The 27148-nt window shown below is 34.5% G+C and overlaps 1 protein-coding gene across 2 annotated transcripts in view; it reads right to left on the bottom strand.

Moving 5' to 3' along the window:
* Nucleotides 1-2604: 2604 nt before the first annotated feature.
* LOC121428005 (rap1 GTPase-activating protein 1-like) overlaps nucleotides 2605-27148 on the bottom strand; it is a 56523-nt gene continuing 31979 nt past the window's right edge. For both annotated transcript variants that reach the window (XM_041624579.1, XM_041624580.1), the window contains exons 4-18: nucleotides 26724-26843; nucleotides 25924-26211; nucleotides 16987-17169; nucleotides 16002-16055; nucleotides 15202-15386; nucleotides 13913-14042; nucleotides 13268-13423; nucleotides 12618-12858; nucleotides 11753-11988; nucleotides 11159-11244; nucleotides 10383-10508; nucleotides 9772-9883; nucleotides 9006-9093; nucleotides 8243-8328; nucleotides 2605-7598 (exon numbers count right to left, since the gene is read on the bottom strand). In XM_041624579.1, coding sequence (XP_041480513.1) covers nucleotides 7440-7598; nucleotides 8243-8328; nucleotides 9006-9093; nucleotides 9772-9883; nucleotides 10383-10508; nucleotides 11159-11244; nucleotides 11753-11988; nucleotides 12618-12858; nucleotides 13268-13423; nucleotides 13913-14042; nucleotides 15202-15386; nucleotides 16002-16055; nucleotides 16987-17169; nucleotides 25924-26211; nucleotides 26724-26843 — 2250 coding nt within the window. In that variant the 3' untranslated portion in view covers nucleotides 2605-7439. The remainder of the gene's footprint in view (nucleotides 7599-8242; nucleotides 8329-9005; nucleotides 9094-9771; nucleotides 9884-10382; nucleotides 10509-11158; nucleotides 11245-11752; nucleotides 11989-12617; nucleotides 12859-13267; nucleotides 13424-13912; nucleotides 14043-15201; nucleotides 15387-16001; nucleotides 16056-16986; nucleotides 17170-25923; nucleotides 26212-26723; nucleotides 26844-27148) is intronic.

Genomic DNA, 27148 nt, shown 5'->3' with positions numbered 1-27148 from the left:
TCTTATCCATAAGCACACTTGATACTTGAATCAAAATCTCTTTTGGGAAGATAGGTTATGATGGTTTTGGAAAACACACCGCCTTGGTCTATTTCATGAAATGTTTATTTGCTGTGGTCTTTGAATGTGTTGTACTTTTGTGAATATAGGGTCTTTGCACACATGAATCTTGAAAATCTTAATTGTAATGATGATTAGAGGCGTTCGTGATTCTAATCATGTTCTAGTTTGGTTTCACACGTGCTAAAAATTCGTCATTAGCCTTATTTTTCACTGGAATCATCATTCAAATTACAATATTTTTTACCGTGTGAAAGGGCGGTCAGAAATTCATATTTTCATTGATAATCATCACTTCAGGTAAAACAATATGGGAATTGGGATTACCAATAAACCATTGTGAAGAATGCAATATTAGGACAGTGGTTTCCGTCATTGTTTAGTTTTATGAGGCGCTTGCTGGAGTCCTGTGTGACTCTATCCTCCCTTTCACTAATTACAATTCTTTTTACCGTGTGAAATAGCATGCTTATAATTGGTCTAAAATCAATTTGTATTTCATTTGAGATTTCAATAACATACTCATCATGTTTAGGTAATGCTATGCGTTGAGCGTTGCGTTGAACCTATTTATTTAAATTGGAATAAACTTGTAATGAAATGACTTTATCATGGTCATCATTAAAAACAAATTGAAATGACACTGTTACAGTAATAAACGTTTTTTTTCTTTTCAATTCTCAATTTACTTCATAATTCTTGAAGAGTGCCTTATTGAGCATCTACAGAGTTAGTCTGAAGGGACAGACCCTTGTTTTTTGCAATCCTCATAGTGCCTAATACAGAGTCTGAAGTATTGAGACTAGATTCACTATGTACTGTGGCTGGCTCTTATTTGACACAGAGTTTGGCATCTAGTCTTCACTCCAGACGTGGTATAATTGGTGAAAGTGTCAAATATAAGTCTGTGATTGCATACTACTACAGAGTGGATCTCTGGTGCAATATAAGTAAAGTATGTTATTATTATAATTTTGAAGTTAAAAGATTGTATGAAAATTTGAAGAAAAAAAACAAACAAGTGGAGTGCCTCTGGCAGTCTCACCTGCATTACGCGATTCAATATAGCAGCTGTGCTGACTTTGTAAACTACATGTACTATAAAATAATTATTCACAAAAACACCATTCATATTATGACAAAATATGACTTTCATTGACCTTGATCATGTGACCTAAAACTTGTCAATGATACTTGATTACCCCTACGTCCACAAGTCATAAACTATATCCATAAACTTTGAAAATTATTACTGCAATTTAATAATTACCTCCAACATGGCAAAAGTTCATTGACCTTAATGACCTTTGACCTTGGTCATGTGACCTGAAACTCGTGCAGGATGTTCAGTGATACTTGATAACTCTTATGTCGGAGTTTTATGAAGTAGACCAATTCAATTTTAGAGTTATGATGTTAATTCAACAAATATTCCCCCGATGGCCAAAGTTCAGTGACCTTAAATGACCTTTGACCTTGGTCATGTGACTTGGAAACTTAGGCATTGATTACCTTATGGCCAAGGTTCATGAACTAGTTCCATATACTTTTTAAGTTATGGTGTCATTTCAAAAACTTCACCTAAGAAGATTTCAAATTGACTCCCCCAACATGGTTTAAGTTCATTGACCCTAAATGACCTTTGACCTTTGTCATGTGACATGAAACTCAGGCAGGATGTTCAGTAATACTTGATTAACCTTATGTCCAAGTTTTATTAACTAGGTCCATATACTTTCTAAGTTATGTCATTTGAAAAACTTCACCTTGGGTAAGATTTCGATATTGACGCCGCCGCTGACAGAAAAGCGGCACCCATAGTCTCACTCTTCTATGTAGATGAGACAAAATCTTTGTATCAGCCCTTAGGATTCTTTCAGCAGACCAAAATAAATTATTAAAAAAAGAGGAAAACTAGTAGTAGATTAAAAAACAACAACTTAATTTCCCAATATTTAGAGATACATGTACTGTACTTTGGTTCCTTGCTATTCTTAGATCAATAATTTTTTTCCTCTTTTCACAAACAGTACTTCATTTTTAATTAAATTGTTGTTTATATTTCCATTTATTATCTTAATACGGTTGACTGTTATCATGGTAATAACAAAACAGTTCATAATCATGGTAACATTTATGTTGATAGCGTACAAAGCTTTATTTGGATCATGACATGTTCCATATTCATATATAGTACTATTCTCATTTCTTTTTTCCTCTTTTCCTTCTCTTTATCTTATTGTCTTTATCTCGTTTCTCTATGTGTGTCTGTCTTTGCCGATTTCTCTCTCTCTTGCTTGCTCTATCTCACCTTAACACCATTCTCAATCACTGTAACCACTTTCCAGTGTCCTCCTCTCTAAATCATTTTATCCCTCTTGTTCTTCTGCCCCCCCTCTCTCTCTCTTCCTCCACTATACTGTAATAGACATTTATCAAAGGGATTTCAAAGTTGGTCTAGAGTCACGTATGCTTTTATGACTGTGTATACTTATTGTATTATGTTCATACAACACTAAAACAAACAAACGTGTAATCATTACGTATTGCGCATATGACATATATTTTATTTCCAATTTTACTTGAGAAAATAATAACAAAACTATGAAATCTTGAACTTTCAAAAAGTCAAAATGGACATTGTATTTCTAGGACAAAAAGGTGCTTTGAATATTAAAACTAATTTCAGCCTTCATCTAGGCCCCGTTAAGACGTGAACAAAAATATAAATCGTAAAAAAGAAAATCACTGCAAGTCTGATTTCTAGTCAGCTACAATCATCACGTAATATTACGGTCTATTGGGAATGACAAAAGGCCAGTTTTTAATTGGCCTTGGTATCAGTCCCAGACACATATGCAAAGTCTATGGCTCTTTTTTTCATCCAACGCCTTTTGGCTCTTAATGGATTTTATCACTGTAATCTACCTCGGAATTTCCAAGCAACAATGCTTCAAGTTGATTCACGACAATAATCTAGCATGGAAATAAATTACAGACTAAATGAATAATTGAGAATAGCTAGAGAAAATTTGATGCGTTAATGGAATGGAATAAATTATTGCAAGAAAACTAACTTGCTTGGAGGCTAGAAGATTTGAACAAGGATTAAACGTAACGAATCTGGTAGATTTTAGCTATAAATGATTTAAATTGTTTTCTTCATGAGTTGTGTTGTACTTCATATATTTGTATTTTACAGTTTTCTTTTCTAAACCACATTTGTATATACGTATTGCAATTGTAAATTGAACTAATTCTGCCATTTGTCTGCCACATGTAATATTTCATAAAAAACCCTTTGTATTTAGTTAGATTAAATTAATTTCATTTAAATTCAGTTTCTAACCATGTTTCAACTTCATACACCTTTCTGAATGTAGCCCAATATGTTAATTGGTTCTAAAGAGCCATTTAATACAATTCAAGTAACATTAAAATGACCAAAGGCTTGCTTCATGATACAGTTTGTAAGTTACATACAACTGCTGACTCTTTTTGTGAGAGACCTAAAAGCATCTGTTTTTTTTTTGTTATTCAAGCAGCCTTCTATAACCCTTATCAAATCATGAAGAACATCAAAAGTTGAATTAAAATTGTTGTTAAAAATGAGAAGTTTACTTCACAAGGATTTGAATTTTGATCAACATAAATTTGAATTCCGATCTTTGTAAATTAAATATAATCGATTTGAATGGAAGTGTGTATCAGCACCCAAGAAAGAGTCACCAGTTGTGTGTAAAGTTACAAGAAGCTTTGTGAAACCCCATCCCTGTCATTAGATTCAATGCTTGGAGTTCTGTTCTTCTTTACTCATAAATCATATTTTCAGCAAATAGATGATGTCTAGGGAACACAACAGTTATTTAAATAATAATAAAAAATAAAACGAGTCAAACATTGAACAGTTAAAAAAAAATTCTGCACCATTTTGATTTGCTAGGCAATCAAGTTCTAGCCAACTCCAAATGTCCTTGTCATTTGTAAAATGGAAATGAATTTCTCTGGAATAGTAAGATTATCAATCGGACTCACTACTAGACATCTGTTGAGTGTAACAACATAGCTCATAAATGAAATGGATATGAGGGGGGGGGGGTGCTAATGACAGGTTGCAAAAAAAGAGTTCAGCAAACATGGGTAGTCTTGATTTGGAATTATTCTCTTACTGCTACTACACATTTTACAAACAGGTCTGCAACCCAACTTTGGAATAAAACAATACATTTGATGTGATATATTGGAAAATGGAACATCCTACCGACCAATGTTCTGAATAATCTTAAAGTGAATAATAAAACAAAAAATTGTGACTATTATGATCCTCTGTAAAATAAGAAAAGGCTTAGTTTTGAAAACAAATTGGACTTTACTTCGTAATTTAAAGGCTTGCAATAATCTCGATTGCAATATAAGCATTGTCATTGTTAAAACTTCAGATAAAAATGCCAGAAAGAATGCAAAAAGCAATTTTTTTCCTCCAAAATTGGATCTATAACGAGTTGTAAGGTATTCAGTGGCCTTCAGGCAACTGATTGGAAAAAGTTGCAGGTCTCACATACAAAAAATACCTTCATAACTTGATAACTTATGAACGGATTAAACATCGTCAAATTGTCACATTTGATTGTGATATGGATCTTCATATAATTATGTTGCACTTTCTCTAAAATGGTTTCTTGGATGAAATTAAGAATTTTGTTCATTTCTGCCTTGGAACTTGATAAACTTTAAGATAAATGGATAAGATAATGGGAATAACTTTTTTTTTACTATGAAAGATTAAAATTTCACTTTCCTTCAGGTAAGATGCCACTGGGTTATTTGAAGAAGTATGAGGGGAAATTTTATTACTCGCATGAGTCAAGCCACAGTTATTCATTAATCATCAATTCATTTCTTTGACTTACCAGGCATAAATTACCTTGAAATTTAAAAACGGGTGGCAATTCAAGTTTATGTAAAGATTGAATAAAACATTATTGCAAATGAAATTGTCTATACAAAGGTCAAATAAGAAGAAAACATTCCAATCCCACAATTGCACTCATTCAATTTTTACCAAGAATAATAAATAATGAAAAATGTCTGGGACTTGCCCAACATCGAGAAAAGAACAATTTTCCCAATTTTCACTGTTCTCCCCTTCTCACTCTACTATACAAGAGAATGAGATACCAATAAATATTGTCTAATAAATAATGGTCTCTGTGGAGAACATGAGGGATATATTCATCTATACATGCATTTAAAGTGGGAAATTAAAGCGAGAGTAAAAATATCCCATTTTAATCCCTGATTGAAAATTCTCTCTCTATTCACTTTAGAGATGATAAAAAAATGATATCAAGATAGATAAATAAAAACCAAAAATTAACTACAATGGGCAAGGATGATGATAAATATATATAACTTCATAAGATTTTGTATGTTACATTGCATATCACAACCAACTGAAACGCTCTTTAATTTTTTTTTTTACAGAATATGACTAAACATACTCGATGTATTAAAACATATTTCAAATCAACAAGATTACCAAAAACCGACAAAACATGGAAAAAATGTACACATACCACATAAGGACCCTATGGCATTTAATTATGACAATAATTCTTTACATATTTTCATGGTATATACACTCTGTTTAGTTATGTACACTGATGCAAGTATCATACAAGCGGATTAATAGAAACCAAGGCTATCTCTGACCGATCCAAGCTTACTATGATCTGAAACTTCTCTCTCTCTACAAAAATAATTTCACACAAGGTTTGCATGTACTGGTCATATGTTCAAATGAGAATAAACCATTGTTTCCCATCAAAAAATAAAAGACTATTCCCTGCAAATTTTGAGAAAGTATTGACGATTGAAAGTCTTTTTAGAAAAAAAGGGGAAAGATCATCATAATTGGACAGAAGTTGCATTCCGCAGCCATTCAGTTGGTAGAAGAGCAAGCCTTCATTAGAAGGGTGACATCAGTATATTGTGTTTTGAACACAAGACAATTAAGTAAACCAATGCAAGAATGTTTTGTAAGAACTGTTATCTTTTTATAAGATGATAAACTCAGGGAGCTTTCATGAAAGGTTTTTCTCATGTAACTATATTTATGATGATCCATCATCTAACAAAGAATCTTAGCACTAAGTATAATGCAGTAAATTACTTTTTTTTCAAATTATTAAAGAAGATTAACTGATTTTCATACATGAATGCTATGATTGGCTACAGGTTTGTGAGCTTCTTGTATGCTAAAGTCAAATCCCAATGCATACTCTGAAATCTGCTGCTCTGCAGATACATGCCACCTGCAGTAATACCACACTTTATTCTACACCACTTTTCTTTAAAGCAACTTCCTTCATTATTTCTGAACTTCTGACATGAACCTGAAACAGCTCACCGAGGCGGTTTGGAGAATCTTTGGTACAAAATTTATTACAATATACCACACTAAAGTAGTCACTAATTAAAGCACTGTATGCTTCGTACAAAAACACTAAAAAAAAAATCACAATTGTGTAATTCCTTGTGTTATTTCAATGGCTACTTCTTACCTGGCTTTATGTAACAATTTGTAGGCTTACAGAGGCTGTTGAGCCGTGCAATACACCCATTACAATGTGTAACTTTAGTAATGATCAGATTAATTGATTTGGCAAGAGGTTGATTCAATCAACACAAGCAAAGGTAATCTGCATCCTCAGTACACTAACATATTCATACAATCACCGAAATAATTCTAATTTCAATAAATAATTCTCAAGGAATCAAAGTCATAAGTGTATCTTTTCCTTGTAATGAAATCTCACAGCACACTCCTTTCTGGTGTCAATGAAATATTCCAAACTCTGAATTTAACACCGGTCAAGGTCAATTATTTCTTCGCACCAAGGTCAGGTTTCTCAAGGCATTCTCATTCAAGGCAGATTCCAATCAAAGCTTTAATCCTTTTTTATCATCTATCACTAGATGACTTCTTCCTCTGACAGTGCCCTCAATAGCAATGTAGCAAACTACTTTGGACCTAAGCTGGTACAAGGTATCTGAAGCAGCGCTGTTGTCTGAGCATCAAAATCAGTTTCATAACTGCATGGTGATGATACTATAGCAGAATCTTTCAAACAGTCATATCTTTGACTCTCACCCTTGCATTCAACATTCTTAGATGACAGCACAAGTTTCTTGGACAATGATCCCCCAACTGCAGATGTGTCTGTGACACACTTCCATCAGAAATGTTCAAATCTATAGGATTTTCCAATGTAAAGAGTTCCGGATGTCCACACCTACATCCAGCATCTAGAAATGTGCCTTTGAGCGTTGAGGACATCGCTCTTCTGCAATGTCTGTGCAGCTGAAGAAACATCTCTTCAGCAGTTGGATGCATCTGTTGAGAGTGACTTCTGAAGTCTGTCTTCCACTTTACGATGGTGATCTTTAATTCTATGAAGCTCTTTGTTTGCCACCGTAAGCTCAGCCATGTGCTTCAGTTCTCGTTCCTTTAGCTTCTTTAGATCTTGTTGCCAAGTCTAAGAAAAGAAACAATATGAAAACCATTGTTTAAAAGTTTGTGTGACATTTTAGCTTGATGAAACTGAAAATCATATCAAAATTTTGATAATTGCTTCTTTTCAAAAGGTCAAGTCCATAGAGAATTTATTCCAACCTCCTCTATGTGGACCTTCCTAATATGGTTTATCTTTATATTCTATTTCATTTGAAAAGTTGTTAATTCTCGTGGCCTGAGTAGTGAAATAAAATAGGTGAAGAATGCAGGTTGGGCGTTTACAAAAAATGAATAATTTATAGAATTTTCCTAAATATAAAGGGACCTCCTGTACAAGTTTCCTATTAATGGATCTTTCACTGAAACCATGCACAATACTAGCATCTGGCACATAGCCCTTCATACTTTGGACTAGTACATTTATTTATTTAACAGGGTAGCCCAATCAGGAATTACAATATTGTTATATTCTAGGGGCCATGCATGACATAAATACAAAGACATAACTATACCTGTGAACATAATTGCATGGTGAATGTTAATTATGAAACATTGGTTCTAAAAGGCATGGTATTGGAAAGAACTGCCTGCAAACTGAACATCTTTTTTTTTGAAGATCCTCTTTAAATTAGAAACAAAAAGGTACTAAAAGTTGCCTATACTCACCACATTTTGTTGTAAGAGTTCTTTCTTTTCTGTTGACAATCTCATGATCTCTTGCCTCATAGCTTCCAGCTGCTGACCTAGGTTTGCTATAATATAAGCAAAATTGGGGAAAAAATTTACAAGCACACTTTATGACATGTCTTCGATTCTTGATGCCTTGCCAACACTAAAGAAGGGAAATACTGGGAAAGGGAGATTTTTCCTTTTAAGCCACAATAGCTACTTTTAAGAGAGAGAGACTACCTCACATAGACCCTGCATCAGTATGCAGTCTTATAAAACACACTTCATTAATGAATAATTTCCTTCATACTATAACATTTGCCAAGAAATAGTAAGTTTAGAGTGTGCTTCCAGCCTTGCTGTATATTTCAATAAAGATCAAATGACTATTAGATTTTTTAACCCCAAATTTACAATCGACAAAGGATTACCAGTCATGCATACATAAGTTACATAAAAAAGGGAAGAATTCTAACTTTATTAAACTTTATGAAAACAGAAGGAGCAAGGCAACTAGTCAAAAGTCTGTGTTATAGCATGAATTCCAATATAATGGTGGTTTGTGTTTTTTTCTTTCAACTTTTCAGAGCAGCTTTCCTGCAATTGAAATTATACATTGTTTATTATAAAATATGAGAATTGATAATAAAAAGCTGCTTATGATATTCCTGAGGGAAAGACGAAGCTTTGACATTTTGACAAGATGCCTAAGTAAAAGAGAGGGATGAAATGGAGGGAGTAAGTAGAATAGAGGGCATACCTTCAATATCTGCTGCAGCTGAGCATTTTCCTTCAGGACAAATACATGGATTCATTGGACTGGGCTTGTTGCTTGATGACATACTCCCCTGTAAAAAGAAAAACAAAAAAACACATTAATGGAATACAGTTTTACGGGTCAAATATACATTCAATTCGTAGTGGTTTTCAAATTATTAAATCATTTATCATCCTAAGGTTTTATTTTTGGCATAAACCATGATTAAACTATGACATATTTATTTCTGCCTGAAAACTACAAGGGTTTTCCCAAATTAAAATCTTTACAATAATTAGGTCTACCCAGTACCAGAACCCCCCCACAGTAATACAGACTTTGGTGCACAGGAATATGACATCCATGTGATGACTACAAATGAACAATCAAAATTTACTTTGCTCATACGGACAATGGAATGAAATTAAAACATAACAAGCCAGAGTAGAATGCATGCAAGAGGGACAGAAGGGAAAGTGGTTAACAAAGCAATAAAATTAATTTTTTTCAAATTGTAACAAGACTGAAGAAATGGTAGGTTATCCAACCATGATATGCAGAGCTACCAAGTCTCACGCATTATGTGTGAGACTCAAGCATTTTGGACTCTTGATCATCCCCTCAAATCTCTGTCTCACGCAACTATCACAGCCTATCCCCATATACATTGTACACAATGTCTGTGATCTTACTCAGATTCACAGAAAATCTCACACATAGCTGGTCTTTGAACTTGGCATCTCTGGATATGATTATTGAAGTATCTTACCATTCCTGTATCTGAATCGTCATGATGATCATGTGACTCGTGGTGTAGCTGGGCATCTTCATCACTATTGAAGCTATCCAATGAATTACTAGGTGATACTCTGGTGTATATCCTACAGAGGCAACAGAACAAGACATGAAAATTAATATATGGTGCTACATAAAAGGGGATGACAACAAAACATGAAATAAAAGAGCATACATTTCTCCTTCCTCTTGATGTCTCCAGTTCTTTGTCTGTTTATATTCCTTTATTACCCTACCACCTTCAAAACTTATTTGCCCATCTGTGATTTGCCTTACTTCTCTTTCTAACCATAATGCTTCTCTTTAGTTTATATTGGACATTTGTCTTTTCTACTTACTCAGACTTTAAATCCTAATTCTGCTTACTGGTCCCGTAACACAAAGGTTAGCAATGATCGTAGAACATTTTTTTTTTTACAATTGATTGCATAGATTACAATGTATAATCAATCGTGAAAATCAAGCGTACAATTAATCGCTAACCTTTATGTTACGGGACCATTTTCTCAACCTCTCTCTCTTATTTTATTTCTCTCTATCCCCTTCTCTGTCTCTCACCCCCCTCTCTCTCTCCCTGTATTTTACCTTTGCTGTTGTGAGCTAGCATTGATGTCAGGTGAACTGTTGAGTGAGTTAGAGGAAGACTTATGAGACTCTTGGCTACCGTTAATACTCTCAGATGAATGGGAGGATCGACTGAGGACACTGTCCCTAGAGTTTGAACAAATGAAAATAAGAATTATTCATTACATGAACGATTCCAGAAATGATCAGAATTGTGGTATGTCCGCCCACGCTTTCCTTCTCAAATTTACTCCACTTTACCAACTTTTGAAATCACACTTATTTGTGGACTTTAAACCTTTTCTTACAAACTAGAAAACAGAGACAAATCGGTTCATGAAGGCTCCACATATAGTTGGTTGGATGAACATACTTCATTGAATTGACCTCATAAATAATGGAATAATGATAAAAAAAGGAGCGTGGAGTTTATAAATCATAATGGATATAGACGTACAGTTACATGAAAAAAGGGGAGAATTTAGGAGATGGGAACAAATATGAAGTCATTTCAAAGAGAAAAGTGAAATATAGTGCATTTTCCTCAAGTGGTTTTATGAGAACAAGAGATAAGAGGTCCAAGATGAATGAGGTTGACCAAAATATATTCAAAGTTGTTTTTTTAAATATTTACACATCAATATAAAAACAAACAGTTCCCTCAGACCAAGTTATACCATATCCATGCCCAAACAAAAACAAAAATAGTCATTGAACATTACATCTTATAAAACCAAGGGTGTTTGACTAACAGGCTGGTAAGAGGAATTATGTAATGAAGATTAGGATTTCCTAACCTTTTTTTCTTTGGTTCTTTCTTGTCTGCGCTTCCAAAGCTTTGGACTGATCTTTGTGATGACCTGCTGTTTGATCTCTGCTTAGTCTAAACATGCAAAAACAAAACAAACAGTTAGCTTTCATTATATTTTTCTCAAAATATCAATCACACATGTATACATACTTTTGCAACACATATAACATTCATTTTGCAAGAAATGTAACATAACTTTCATTTTCAAAATTCAGAATATATTCTACCTAATATTCTCAATAATTTTTCAGCTATATATACACACACATATATTGGGATTTTTATTTCCATAGAACTAATACCTTTTTCCATCATAATAATAAATGATTAACAGCAGCAATATTGTCATGATGATAATGATGATGATGATCATCATCATGATCATCATGATCACCATTATCAACATCAACATCACCATCATCATCAAAATCATCATCATCATCATCATCACCATCATCATTATCGTCATTATCGTCATCATCGCCATCATCATCATCACCAGCACCGCCAACATGAGAACCACTACAACCATCATCTACACTCTTGTCCTTCCTCCTCTTATTCCATCTCATCAACTCACAGCTGGGCTTGTGCTATCAGCTTGATCCACAGGCGGCCTTGACAACCCCTCCGTTCCGACAAACAATGTATTCCCATTGACATTCTTGGGTAGCGTCCCTGACGACCCTGTGCTCTCCAGAGATGTAGTGCGCCCTCTAAAGGCGTTCTTGAAGCTCTTGAGTAGTCTGCTGTTACCTCCTGGTGAATAGTCTCCCTTACCCTGACTGGACTGGAGAGGTGAGATGATGTCATCTCCTAAAAATACAAAGATAAGTCATTTGCATATAACGTAACATGACATTGGCTAGAATATTTGTAAACATGATTTTGATTTTTTTTCCTGTTCTCTTTCAATATAGGTCATTCTCCACAAGCATTCCACCAATATTTTATTCTTTCCGCACTATGTATTGTAATTACCATTGAATATATGTTTTTATATGGCTATGGATGATAAAATCTTTTCCTTGAAGCTGGCTTTTATTGTATGGCATCTATCATGAGCTGAAAAGGATTGTCAATATCAATTAAACGACTTCATAAAAGAGTAAATATTTTATACACCATACAAGGAAGAATTAGAAGCACAGCTCAAATCCTGTCTAAAGCTCTGGTGATGGGTCAATAATGTGAATGCAGTGGCAGTTGGATAATTTTTCAACCAATTTTCAATTCTATGGTATTTTCTTAAACTTTCAATTTCTTTGTATTTAGCGGTCTTTCCTTCTTGGTAACATTTTAAACAACTTCAAATGGCCCATAAATAATCTCATAAATTTAGTGATTGGCTACGAGAATCAACAAACACACAAACAGCCCATTACATACTTCAGAAGTGTTTATATATACAAAAGACAAACGTGTAGAAATTGTGAGAGGTATACCTGCTACAGCACAAAAGATGTCTTCATTCTTTGACATCAGATCATGGTAGAGATGATCTAGTAAAGCACTTCTTGTTCTGGCTTGGATACTGGCAAACTTCTGAGCCTTATAACATGAATGTTCTGCATTGAGAAGCTTACAGAGCAAGAACTCCTTTAATTCAGAACCTTTCTTGTAGATTGATGGAGCTGGCAAGATTGGACCAAAGGGTGGAACATTGTTCCTTGCTGTTATCGTTACCTGGAGAAGACAAATACAGGACAGTTTTTCCACTGAATTTCTTAGGTTACTGGAATTAAGTGTTCCTGACCATTACTGATGCTAGGGTTCTCCCAAAACTCATGTTGCACATACTAGAATTTTTTATTTGTATAAAATAACCTACTGCTAAAAAGCGCCCTCACCCTATTTCTCCCATTCTTTCTTTGACTTCTCCCATTACCTCTCCCTTCCCTTCCTTCCTCCCCTCCCTCTGTTCAGCCTCTTCCTTATTATCTTCTTATCCTTCCTCTTCTTCCAAGTCTTCAGAGCACATAGCACATTTCAAAAATATGTAGTTCAAAAATTTTAATCCGATTCATCTTTGATGAAAACTGAAAAAAATGCAAATATAAACCATATAAATATCCATCAGTCAAGATTATCTCACCTTATATTTGGTTTCTTCTGAGTTAGCCTGGATGGCTTGTACAACGATGTACGCATGAAGGAAGTTTGATGCAATCATATCAGGAATGAATGGCGTATTCTCCTCCTGGAAGATGATCGCTACAATGTCGTTACCAATATGTCTCTTCCTTTGGAGCTAAATTGAAAGCAAACAACAGAAAAGAGTTCTATGTCTTATGTGACCAAGGAATAATAATTAGGGTACATGGTATTTCATGTGGAAATGTCCTTCATGGTTATAAGATGATGGAAAGCATTTTGAGAACCCCTGCCTCCTCTTTTCCAGTGCCTTCTTCTCCCCGCTCTTCATATTAACATTCATATTTCTCTTCCTTTTCACCCCTTTCTATTCCATTCTTTTTCTTCTCTGATTTTTTTAAAATCGTTTCTCTAACTCCCCTTCTCCTTTCATCTCTTTCTTCTCCTCTACCATTTCCAAATGTATCCCTCAACACAGACCAGCAAGATACACAATAGAGTGTGAATAGCTATACTGCATGTTAAAAATAAAAGACTATTATAGCCACCCCCTCCCCACACCTGATATCAATTTCCCAGACTATCTCAGATTTCCAAGCTAGTAGAAAACCTGATATAAATATGAAGATAATTATGATTGGCATACCTGTTGTGCATCTCCTTCTGTATAGGGAAGCATGGTTGAAACATGGAACATGATTTCATTATTGTGGTACTTGCAATAAATGGAATGAGTGCCGGTTTGGCCGTGATTTACATCTAGACCTCCTCGAAAACTGCAATATAAGGAATAAAACACAAAGAACAGTGAATGGCAATGAAGCATTTATACTACAGATAACTTTGCCAAAGTTAAATCTTTTAGGACCACAGCAATCTATTCGACTTATGAGAAATTCCACTTAGAAGAGGCATATAAGGCATTTTGCATAATCTGGTTAAAAATTGCTACAAATGAATATTCAACTTATGGAATTTTGACTTATGCAAGTAGTTTACCAATATCTATCTTTATAAAGCAATGACTAGGTCTGCTTCATACATCAATTTTGATCTTTTTATCAATTCAGTACAAGTCTTTTATGCAGAATTGCTGTAAGCAACTATTCATCGCAAATCCTAACCTTTGTGATATACAGAGACAAGGGGGAATGTAAACAAGCCACCATGAAATATACCGTCAATGAATCCTACTCTAAAATCATTGTGTGTCTTTCTCATTGGCTATCCCGCATTCGCCATCGATTGGAATGAGACAATTAACAATGAAAAAACACTTGCAGAATATCTGAATGAAAGATGCAGCTCAGAAATTTGCTTAGGTGCCTTAATTGTCATTCTCTAAAAGATAGATGGATTGTAAATGCCTATAAGGCAGGATTTCCTACAATTTAAGCTTACTCAGATAGACATGAGAAAAATTATCTTGACAAACTAACATTAAAAAAACAAAAAAGATATATCAACAAGCAAAATAAAAAACAAACAAACACAACAATACTGAAGAGCTATAAACAATTTTTTTTGGGGAAAAATCTCATGACAAAACAATTACAAAATAAATACAACATTCTAAATGTAATATCCCACAATATGAACATAGTGAACATTTTATGTTCAATATCTGGTATTTAGTATTTATTACATCATGTATTTTACAATATCATATATATTCAGTTTCCAGATTTTTGCAATAAGGCTTTCCCTTTCTAGTTGCCTCCTCATTCATTTATAAATTATGTACACTCTTTTTTTTATTCAACTATTTCTCAGATTTTATCATTGCATTTACGATTCCCATGTAACTTATGTCAACTTTGTATGTGCCTTGTTTTGTTTTTTATGATGAATGGAATAAATGCCATCAAATCACTTCAAAGTAGTATCTCACTATTTTTCATTAAAATCATGAAATTATTTCTTAAGCTCCCTTACCCTGAGAAATTTTTGAGCTCCACCTTATCTCCTAGCATCTCTAGGAACTCATCAAGTGCGGGGCTTGAGTTCCTATTACCAAACATCTCCTCCTCCGTTGATTGGCCGAAGCACTGGTAGACCACACCAAACTTAAACTTGTTGACGAAGGAGTGTTCATCGTAGCTTACAATCAGCTCGGAACCCTGGTAAATCAAATATTAACCAGATTTTATTTCAAACAATGTTTCTTTGTTTTTCTTTTTAAAAATCAAGTCTTGAAATAGACAGTGTGAAATATGCATAATTCTGGCTCATGTAGGTTTTAGATCGTTGGCTTTCTCCAGGAAGGCCATTCTGCGGCTGTTTCAATCCTAGATGACAGTAGAAGTCTGTATGACTTATAAGGAATTCAATATTGAAGAGAAAAGTTTGCAGAATCTGGTTTGAAAAAGGCTTTGATTTTATTATATGCTGATTAATTGATATCACTCTTTTTTTTTGTTATTGCTTTAAGTGTAATTAACAAACATAATGAAAAAGTAGACACAGAGAGTAGGTGAGTGAGAGAGAGGGAGACAAAAGAGAGTGATAAGGAGAGATAGAAAGAGAGAGTTAGACAGAGAAACAGAAAGAGGTATAGAGAATTGGATTGTACTGGTACAGTCACGTTCTATTTCATCATTTTACACTGCACCAATTGTATTCATAATCTCATTATACCAGATGAAACTGCTGCCATGAGTGTCATTTGAAATTGTGTTTGCCTCAGACTATCCCCACATAGCGACAGACAGATAACAAGGAGTGAAGATACTCACCTTTGGAAAAAGTACTGGTTGATATCTTTCTGTTGTAATACTGTCACACAGCGTCTGGAAGAAAATAGAAGTAAAGAAAATACTATTAGCTTTGGTATAGCAAGGCAAAGAGCTCTTCCAGTGGCAGCTCCAGCTAAAGTTACAGTAATGACAGTGCGCCTTGGACAGGATCATCTGTAGATGGGCGAAGCCTCAAATGTCATTATAACATTTAAAGTTTGTTATAACAACACAAAACTAGGTTATATTCTTTAGATATGTAACACCTTAAAATTGTGAAAACCTCAAAACTTCATTTTATGCTATAAAATGCCTAGTTGCCTGTCTCCACACACCCATTGTGTAACATTTTATAAATCTTACTCTGATAACAGACTTAGATTAACTGATAACAGCTTTTGAAATGGGTGAATTTGTCATAGTAGTCTGGCTGTAGTTTTAAAGGGGAAGTTCACCCTGAAGAAAACTTTCTTGTAAAAATAGCAGAAAAAATAGTAAAAAATATTGGTGAAGGTTTGAGGAAAATCCGTTAAAGAGTAAGAAAGTTACTGGAGTTCAAAGTTTTGGATTTGTGACGTCATAAACAAGCAGCTGTCCCATGTGTTATGTAATATAAAATGCATAAATTTCAAATTTTGTATGGTTCCTGATGACTTAATTTTGTTTTCTTTTCATGATCGGGTGTGAAACGATTTGTCTATTGATATACAAAAGTTACAGTGAAAACCATTTTCAATTTTCTGAGAAAATGACATTTCATTGATTTTTTTACCATTCGCTATGTAGGAATGCTGCTCGCATATGACGTCACAAATCAAATAATTGAAATTCTAATAACTTTTTAATTATTTGATGAATTTTTCTCAAACCTTCGGCAATATTTTTCATTAATTTTTCTGCTATTTTTACAATAAACTTTTTGTCAGGGTGAACTTCCCCTTTAATAACAAATATTGTGAAAAAGAAGCCAAGGACTGTATGTTACCTTTGCGATTCTTGCTGGTATCGGTGAGTCTCCAAGCGTTGAGACAGCAAGAAGATCATGGATAGTACCGGCTTTAGACCTGAGTACCACTCTCAATGCATCCTCAGTGCCTATCGTTTCATGCTTCACTGATAACACTAATGGACCTAGGTCCTCATCTTGGGCAAAGTAGTTAAAATGCTCCTGTTTAATAAAAAAAAATGGTTGAAATTAATTTAATAATAATATCATTATACTGGCTTACATAGAAGCACTTACTGCTAACTTAATAACAAGACTCTTTTGCAGCAAAGTTACAAATTACTTGGTTTTTAAGGATTTTCAATTAGCAAACTAAGGTTTTTACCCTCTCTGTAATATTACTCACACGGTACTTGAAACTGCCTTTTTCTGAATCACTATTTGACTATAATTTCAACATAAAATCAAAAGTGAGGAAGAACTGGGGCATAGGTGAGTACTAGTTTTTCAATCTTCAGTTCACCCATGAGGAATCTATCATAATCCCAGGTGTTTTCTTTACAGGTGTTAATTAATAATTCCTGCCTGAATAGTCTAACTTGCCACCAGGTATACTGGAGCTAAGGGGGGTAATGACTTAGGAGAGGGGTAAGCACAGAAAAGGGGTCTTCCACCTAACCACTGTATGAGGAAAAGAGTAATTATAGAAGAAAATACCAGTTTGAAAAAGACAAAACAAGTAAGCAGGGAATAGAGTTTGGCCAGGACGACATTGTGTCGATAATGTGCTGATTCATACATGTAATGAATCAATCCCGAACACTAGCATAACCCTCTGTACAAATTTTTTTTGTCACGTTTCACTTTGAATGGGCCAGATGAATTGAAGTTCTATGGGATTTATGCGTATCATTTGGTGTCTGTTGGTAATAATGCCATGCTAAGGTTACTGGTCTTTCAAAACATGTTTATAATTAGGGATCTTTCACTAATACTGTTCTGTCACATCACCCCAAAACATACTGTTCCTAAAGGGAAGCCTTTGGGAACCCCACAGGATATAGCCACAGTTAAGTGTATGATTTTTTTAGTATAGTTTTCAAATGAGACAAGGAGGGATGAATACCTTTAAACCAAATGGCACCTAAGGGTTGTTTTGAACCATGTTCAACTGGTTAAGAGACCGACCATTCTACCACTGAACCTTTGCAACACACTGTGCAAACACCGAACAATCTAATCAAGATCTACAGGTCATTTTCTATCTTTAGCATCAAGGAAAGCCATTGGATGATACACTCAAACTAAGATCCCACAGTAACAAGATTTAGAAGTTTATCTATCAAATTAGCCACTGATATACAAGCAGCCAAGAGATGATGAACTATGCAAAGACATGTCTGATACTCCGATCAGGTTCCAATCACCAGACTCTAAAAGGCTTTCAACAACCCAAAACTGGTCTTTAAAATCCATTTTTCAGGTTAAGACATTTATATAAAGTTAAGTTCATGCTACTTCTGCTGGCTGCTATGTCCTTATCTCGTTAAGAACAAGTCTTGCATTGGGATTAAATGGGAATTTTTCACTTGTAAGTCAAGTTTAAGGAGGGGACTATATAAGTATTTAAGGTCTAATATCTGACGATGCAACGATCCAATGAAAAAATATCTACAAGAGTTTTAAACCCATATTCTTGGCTTTAGTTTTTTCTTCTTTAGCAAATATTCGCTGGGAATGTCATCGGCTCTTAAGCCCCTGCTTCCTCAACAGCTTGTGATTCAGGACTGGCCAATTACAGCGTTGCATGCTGCAGCAAATCTTACATCACGATGAAAGCCACAGTCCACTTACAGAAGCCTCTCCAACCTCCCTAAACTCACAAAGTTAGTTTTGTAAGAACTCCCGGGAGACCTCAAGGAAATAGATACGATTGACCTACATTTCTTCCTCTCTCTTAAGTCCGTTTTCCCCTTTTTTACCCCTATTCGGTCAGTGGGTTCTAAAAACAACTTCTCGGTGGGCGAGACGCAAAAAGATTTATTGAAGAGGGTGAATGAATTGCAGACGAGTCTGCTTTTGTTTTTTATTATCATGCAATGATAGGATTGTTTTTATCACTTGTTTACTGATAAGGAAAAGGGAAAGCAAATTTGCAATGAGAACAGAACAAAATAAAGTCAAATCTGATTTAGCATCCACTTGTATAGAAAGATCACCCCCCAATAAACACATGCTTGGTTTTCCATCAATAATTTTCTCCATTCAGACCTATTACCAGAATCTCTTCATAAAGACCACCTGCTAAAAGGGCCAGTTTTGTTGTCTTTGTTAATAAAGTGGTCTAAATACAGGCTTACAGGTTTCACTGCAAATTTATATAGAAATTATGCTCTGTAATATAGATAAGCAGGATCATAAGAACGTTCCAATATATCGCTGATGAGGATTCCATTTCACGAACACTGTAAGATGAATTTAATGATATTGCAGTGCACTATCGAGAACCCATGACCTAGAGGTAGAGCAGTCTATCACAGGTTATTGGAAAATTAGATAATGGTTCCCCTGCGGAATACCAACCAGTTAGACACTCTGCTGCTGGCAAATCAATAGAGACGTTGCCAATTTGTAAAATGGGTCTGGATACTTCGGAGAAAGTGCAGAGACGATCATGTGGGTACCTATATTGGCATTTCTTATCAGAGATTATACATGAGGGGGAACAGCTATACTGTACATGTACAAACTATCAAACCCAACTTAAATAATTATTTAATTCACTTGACCATAGATGACAACTATATTATCTATTGTAATATTTGAGGAAACAGTAGGCTCACCATTCTACATATATCACCCATTTATATAACCATGGAATGCATAAACATATGAATATGGTCAGAATGTAAGAAATGCTAAATGCCTGGTCACATTTCAAAAAGGAATTTCTCATTTTGTTTGGTGTCAAAATCTTTTCATTTGTCCTAACTGGGAAGTGTCTGTCAAGTAATGGTCACACATTTATTTTAATCAAGGCATTTGATTATAGGGAACACTTCTGAATGATATTGAATGTCATGTATGTCAGTATAAGCAACTAATATTGAAAAAAATATAGTAGCATTGTGGTTTGGTTTGGAGATTTATAAATTTAACAATGGGGAGCTGTAAATAATTTTTCAAAATCTTTTGTTTTCAACTGTTAGATAACTTCACTTGAACATTTCTCTTGCTACTTGAAGCATCAGTGTTTTTCTTTCCATAAAAAGCATCCTCGAAAGCAGACCAAAGAAAAAGCCTTAAAGTGGTTACAAAATGGAAATGGGAAATTTATCATATATCAAAACAATGTTATTAGATCTTCTCATTTCTGTTTGTATCAACTGAAGGGATATTGGAAAGGAAATTGATCTTAAATCATCAAATTGGCATGTATTAATCTAATTTCTCACAGCTTTCATATGTTTGATAATAAACTTGAACAGAATCAAAACCAAAGTAGGAGGCGCAGCTGACACTTGATAATGATTTTATAATTCTCTGATAAAAATCTTGATTTTATGAAACACGAGAACAGGAAAGTGATTATCATGAACAAAGGTTCGGCCTACATATTGACAAGTCTGTAATAATTTAGGGCAAAATAACAGTTTTTAAAAGTTGTATAAAATGTGCTAGATCAGCATGTGTCCCATAAAACTCAGTAATTGGATTGGAAGTATACTTTCATTTCAATCTCAGAATAGTCAATATTAAACTGTGCCAGATTTGACCAGTGGCCCATTTTCAAGTTCCGTAGCAATTTTCAGAGTCCTTTTTCTCTCTCTTGGCTTGTGAAACTTGGCAAGAAGCAGGCTTTTCTGTCTAACAAGTCTTAATCTGGATAAATAAAGGGGTACTTAAACAGAAGTCGAGTTAAATTGGGTTTTGGATATAACCTTAAACAGGTGATGTATTATAGCTGATTTATGTTGTAAATCATTAAAGGATGTTTTGTTCTAATTAGAATGATTGAAAAGCAAAAGCTTTCACAGGTGTGCAATCATGTCCAAGAAGAATCTTCATGAAAAAGGAGAAAAATTAAAGAGAGATCAGTACAAAGTGGAAAAAAGTAAAGGAGCGGGTTAGAGAGAGAGATAGATAGATAATGATTGGAAATTAAGGGGACAAAAATGGGAGAACGTAAGAATTTTCAAAGAAAAATAAAGAAAGTGACAATAAATAGAAAAACATGATCCTCAAAATATATCTTAGTATCCTATAAACTGCAAGGATTAATGCTTACATGGGAGGGTGTAGGTGCAAAGAGAGGGAATGAGGTTGAAATACAGACATAAGAAGCTGATAAAAAGAAAGGATTAGATAAAGAAACAAGATGGAGGAGGATATGATAAGATAGAAAGACGATGTTTAAGGAGAAGAAAAAGTTAAGAGATAATTGGAACCATCTTCTAATTTTCTGCCAAATGCTGACATATGTCACCTGTGATTTAATAAGAACTCTGTCTATTAAATCTCATGGACAAGCTTTAGGCTATTTCAGGTAGAATAAAACCACATAACAGAATACTTACTCAATGTGTACCTCAAAAATTTCCATACTATCCTATTTACACTGCAAGTTTTTTTTAAAGAAACTTGTACAAGATTTCCTCATAGTGTGAAAGTCAGAACATCCAAATCTTACAAAAGACATAAGAGAGCTTTTAAAGCTTGCAAAGATTGCCAGGGGCAAAATGTAAAAATATTGTTAGTCAAGCAAAAGGGAGATGGAAAAAAGATTCATTTACTATTTTCGATTTTTAATAACAAATGATCTATGAAATGATTATTGAACACAAGGTCAAAACACACTTTCAAATCAGTCTGGTCAATCTTAACTCCAAAGATGAAAAAATTGGAATATTTCATTAGACTCTGCCAGAAGAACTCAATCGACTTAAATAATCTCAAGGATTTCTTGAAGATTAATTCCGATTTTACTTTGCTTCAAGCTGTGCCTTATAATAAACTTGAGCACCTTATATACATCAACCATCAACAGATGATGGTTCATCTTCACAAAGTATTTGTACTTCAAGATTCTCCTTAGGACTTATCACTATTGTAACTACCATTTCAAGGAATATCATAGCCATTCTACGTAATGGGCAGATCACTTGTAGGGATTTTGAAAACTCCTAGTTAACAAGTTGGTACTGTTTATAGAATATTGATGTTATACAGAGAACAAACCCTATCCAAAGCAAGGTAAATCTTTCTTCGAATCCTAGCAGGGAGGTGTTTGCCTCAGAAACCAGAGACTAGCCCTGTCTTCTCGGCAAGGTGTGAAACTCAATTACCCCCCACTAAACATCCAAAGCACTAAAAAACACCCCTACGATCCTTGATCAAGAACTTCCCCTTGCTCATTAGGGTCTGAGCTTATACCACTTCCACACTGCCAGTCAATTCTTGTCAGCTAGGCTGCTTTGTGGTGCTTAGTCCTTAAATATAATTCACCTTTTTCACAATTTTTGTTTTCATTTTAATTCAACAAATTTGATTTACCAAACAGTTGTCAGATTGCCAGCAAGAAATCTATCTGCATTATGCAGCACTCGACCCAAGTGAGGTGAAATGGTACCTAGCAGGGTTAATTCCTTGAAAGCACTCAGCAGCGGTATTTAGTGGTTGCTGGAGCTAAACCTGATGTGCTTATAGTTGCACTTTGTATACGCTGAAAACACTGTTATATTAATCCTATTATCATCATACATAGAACAATCTTTGGATCTTATGTATAGCAGTGAATTGGTTAACAACATTCAAAACCAAGATGATGCAACAATGTAAATTTTGCTACAGCACACATTTTCACTACTAGGTCCTTTGGAGAGGATTCAACGAAGCCATCAAACCATTAAAAGGCCTAAGACTTTTGCCAATGGGGACATTCCTGGCTATGTATCTCTTTTCAAATAAAACTTTCTTTCGGCTTTATTCTCCACCTCCTTATTCAATTAAAGAAACAATGTGGACTGAGTCACAAGACATCGCAGGTTCTAAGGCACTAATAATGCCCCAAACGATGGAGGATAGCTGAGCTAATGAAGAGCCAATTTAAAACATTTCCTGATTAGACTCCAAAAGAAAATACAAAAGCACACAATACAGGGAGTACATGTAGGGCACTGAACTGCAGATATAACATGTACAAGCCATATATGATATGATGTATATTGTAAAAGCAGGGGGGTTATATCACAAGAATTATGAAACCTGATCAATGTAAGTATAATGTTGCCACTTTGTAGCATTACATGTCGGCTTTAAAAATAAAGTGATGATTATATTTTCATTTATTTAGTTATTTCACTTATTACTTCAAGTCTAAATATATATTGGAAAATATACACACCCATAGAAAGAATCAAAAAGACAAAGGGATCTAGTACCAAAAATAATTATTTTAAGATATGAATAATTCTTAAAGCAGACTTTAACTTTGACTTGTAATTCAAATACTTGTGTATTGTAAATTTTGCATGAATCATATATACCCAAGTTAAATAATTTTCTTTTGTTCACATGTAATCACAATTTTTTGTTTTGTGCTATGTATATACATTGAACAATGTATCTACATGTGTGTAAACTAGTGAAATAAAAGAATTTCCTTTATGGCCAATAAAGTTATTCAATTCAATTCATCAAAAATATATATAAGTTACAAACTTCTATTATACATGCAGTAAGTTTTGATAAACAAGCAACATAAAATAAATATTCAAGAAAAGAAAATACCAACACAATTTTTCAATGCTGGAATGATCACATTACACTACACATTCATAGGGTGTGTCTCGTGTTCTATTTAAGGTAATGAAATTGGTGTACATGGTCATTGTCTAAAACATTGAACAAACATTGATGAAAATTCTTTAGCTGACAAAGGAGAGGGAACGCCTTTTATAATTAAACAATAAAATGACCTCCAAAAGGGTCACTTTTAAATCCTCCCCAAGGGATGTTGTGACTCAGTATCTATTGTCTTATAAACCATGACAGACTTTGATTTTGCTACATGAAGGAGCCTGGGAATACTCATTAACAGGGTTTAATATATTGAAGGTTTTAGGAAGACTATTATTATCATAGGGCCTTGGGTGGCATGGAAAATTAAAACAAGCTCAGAACAATCTTCAACTGAAGTGTAAACTTTCTAATAATCTTGAATATATTGCGGTCCCCTTACATCACTGGAGTGTTTCAGTTTTAAACTGTCATGGAAAATAATTTTTTGGGGTTAATTTCTATGGTCTATATTAATTTCTAGAATTAAATTATGTAAAACAGTCAAGTGCATCTAACTAGGACCTTAGATAGGGACACTTGAGTCCATAATCAGCCGAGAATTGTGATGAGACAGGAGACACAAATGCTGTCTCAAGACAATGTTTAAAGGCCTCCAACACCGTTTATCAAGTCAGCAGATATAATCAATCAGGACCCTAGAATGTTCAGAAGCATTACATTGACTCCATTCTCACTAACGTCCTAAAACTAGTTTACTTGAAACTAGTTTAGTGGAAACTAGTTTAACGTGTAATGAGAATGGTCGAAGCGAAGCGATCTTCCAAATCGGTTAAAAAACACCTTGCGATGTAATTTTGTAGGTCGCTTCCCCTTATTATACTAGTTTTAGCATAAGTAAGGACACAACCGTTCTTTGGGAAGCAATCTTTGCACATTTCGAGCTAACTCCACACACTGTATGTGGAATGCCTACGCTGCGGTTTCAAGTTTCTCGTGAAACATGCCACCCCACTGAGAGTGTTTCCATGGGAATGCTAGCAAAGCGATCTTCCAAACTGGTTTCCTATACCAGTTTCCAGTAATCCAGTTTTAGAAAGTATAATGAGAACGGTGCCATTGTAACTACTTATGTTAGAACCTGCAAACAACTGCCGAGGGGTTATTAACATTAATTGATACTTGTGAACGATTATACACCCTTGAAATGTGATACTTTGAAGGAAATACTCTTGAGGGTACACAAGCAATGCGAGGTGGAACAAATGGAAATTATGGTGAAGAGATTTATTTATATTATTATTTCCTCAACATTTCTTTTTATGTGTGTAAATCTGAGAACCAATGAAACCATTACCTGGAAAATTAAGTAACAAGTTAAACTTTAACAGAATGACACACTGACTTGCTCTACTATGAAAAAACAAAGGAATTAAATTTCAATTCTGATAAGGTGGTCATTATTATGTATAATGTTTTGAACCACAAACTGTATACCATATTCCCATTGCTAAATTCTGGAAGTACACACTAATTCATAATTGGGAATAAATGTGTACACACTGTCAGCCGAGGCATACAATCTTTTTGATGTCTCTACTACAAGAAAACAAGGGAGTCCAAAATCTCCATAGCTTCTAATAGCTACAGGAAAAGGAGCCCGAAGAGTTGAAAATTAGCAGTGCTTGAAATATCAATTATTTGGCAAAGAATCAGAATAAACTCCGGAATTCTCAATGACTGCACGTTAGTGCCAAAAAACAAAATTCCTTTAAATCCCACTGCCTCTCGATTCATCACTTACAATGCTTTTTAAGGAAACAAGAGATTTCAAGAATAATGTAAAATGGATGAGTTGTGAAGTTTGAGGGGGTTTTGCCCCTCCTAAAGGTTTAGAAGGGGCATCAAGCACATGAAAAATATTAATGAAAAGTGTATTTTTGATAGTCCATGCTCCTTCAAGATTGAATAGAGGAGGCTGAATAAAGCTACTCTGGAAAGACTTCTAATCAATGCACAAAAAGCTGCAACCATTTAAAAAATAAAATTTATCTGAAATAAACAGTTTCAAGACAATTAACCAATAGTATCCAGGTGATCGCACTTTTAAACCTCTGAGAATTAAAATGTGTGAATCCACAAGTTAATACTGTGCTTCATAAAAAAATCATAGCATACCTTTCCAAGGAAGTATTTTCTATACATCTGATTACTATCATCAAACTCCAACTGAAGAGGGAATGGAATTGATGAGCATGACGGTGATGGCGAGATATCCCCAACCGCCGACAAACTTCCGTTGAGCGATGACGACGTGACCATACTGCAGGCTTCTTCGTCGAGGCTAGTATCGACATCTTTCTCTGACCTGGTGTCATCTGCATTGAGGGTGATTGATCCATCGAGCCAGTAGCCTCGATCAGTCGGTTGGACTATGGACGGGTAGGGTCCCTCTTTCTTTAATAACTACAAGAAGAATATAGCAAGAGATCACAATAAAAAAACAGTATTTAACACATAGAGAACAAGATTTCTCAGTTGTAACAGGGTATGAAATCTCAGCATAGCATCATATCCTTAGGAAAGGCATTACTCTACATTTGCCAGACTGCAACTATGACAGTCAACCCTAACAGTAATATGTCATCAATAGAAATGTCTATTCTACATTGCGAAAAATGCAATTCCCTCTCACGGTTGAGGAACTTTTTAATAGAGTTTAAAGTAAAAAATATGTGTCATTATTTCCAACCCGGCAAGAAACAGGGCACTTGAGTTAGGTTTTCTAAATATTTGGGAAAGATTCATTGTCTGCTGTCTGGAATTGCACAGCCAGAGAAAATGTATCCAGGCTTCTTTGGCTGTGCATTAAAGACATTATCACATGACTATGCCCTATACAAGATTTACTTGTCTAAAATCATGATATCTATTTTATGCATCCTCACATTGAAAAAATCATATTAAACAATAGTTACCTCTTTGATCTTATCTGTATTTGATTTTTTTGCTTTAACCTTTGGTTTTGGTGAGGGTGAGCTGAAAGAAGGCTGGAGTACGACGGGTAATGAACATCTTTGCTCATCTAATCTATCACTCTGTAAAGAAATCAAACAATGAAAAATTGAACATCGACACAAGAATTAGATTTGGGTATATTTTACACAAACCTTATTCTACAATCCCACCAATGAAACTAACACTCTGGACCGATTCACATCTATTATGCTGTTTCTACTAATACTGTTTTTTTTCACTCTATAACTTGGCCAAACAACATACATTAGAGTTAATTAAATTACTAAAATAAAATATCTCTCATTGCTCAATGTATCACTCAATGGAAAATATCATAATATAATTAATTTATACCTTGGTCACATTTGCTATACGGCGGCAGTAC

Source organism: Lytechinus variegatus, chromosome 14, assembly GCF_018143015.1.
Source record: "Lytechinus variegatus isolate NC3 chromosome 14, Lvar_3.0, whole genome shotgun sequence".
NCBI classification, from domain to species: domain Eukaryota; kingdom Metazoa; phylum Echinodermata; class Echinoidea; order Temnopleuroida; family Toxopneustidae; genus Lytechinus; species Lytechinus variegatus.
The sequence above is the reverse complement of the archived record's forward strand: the minus strand, read 5'-3'. Positions and strand labels throughout refer to the sequence as shown.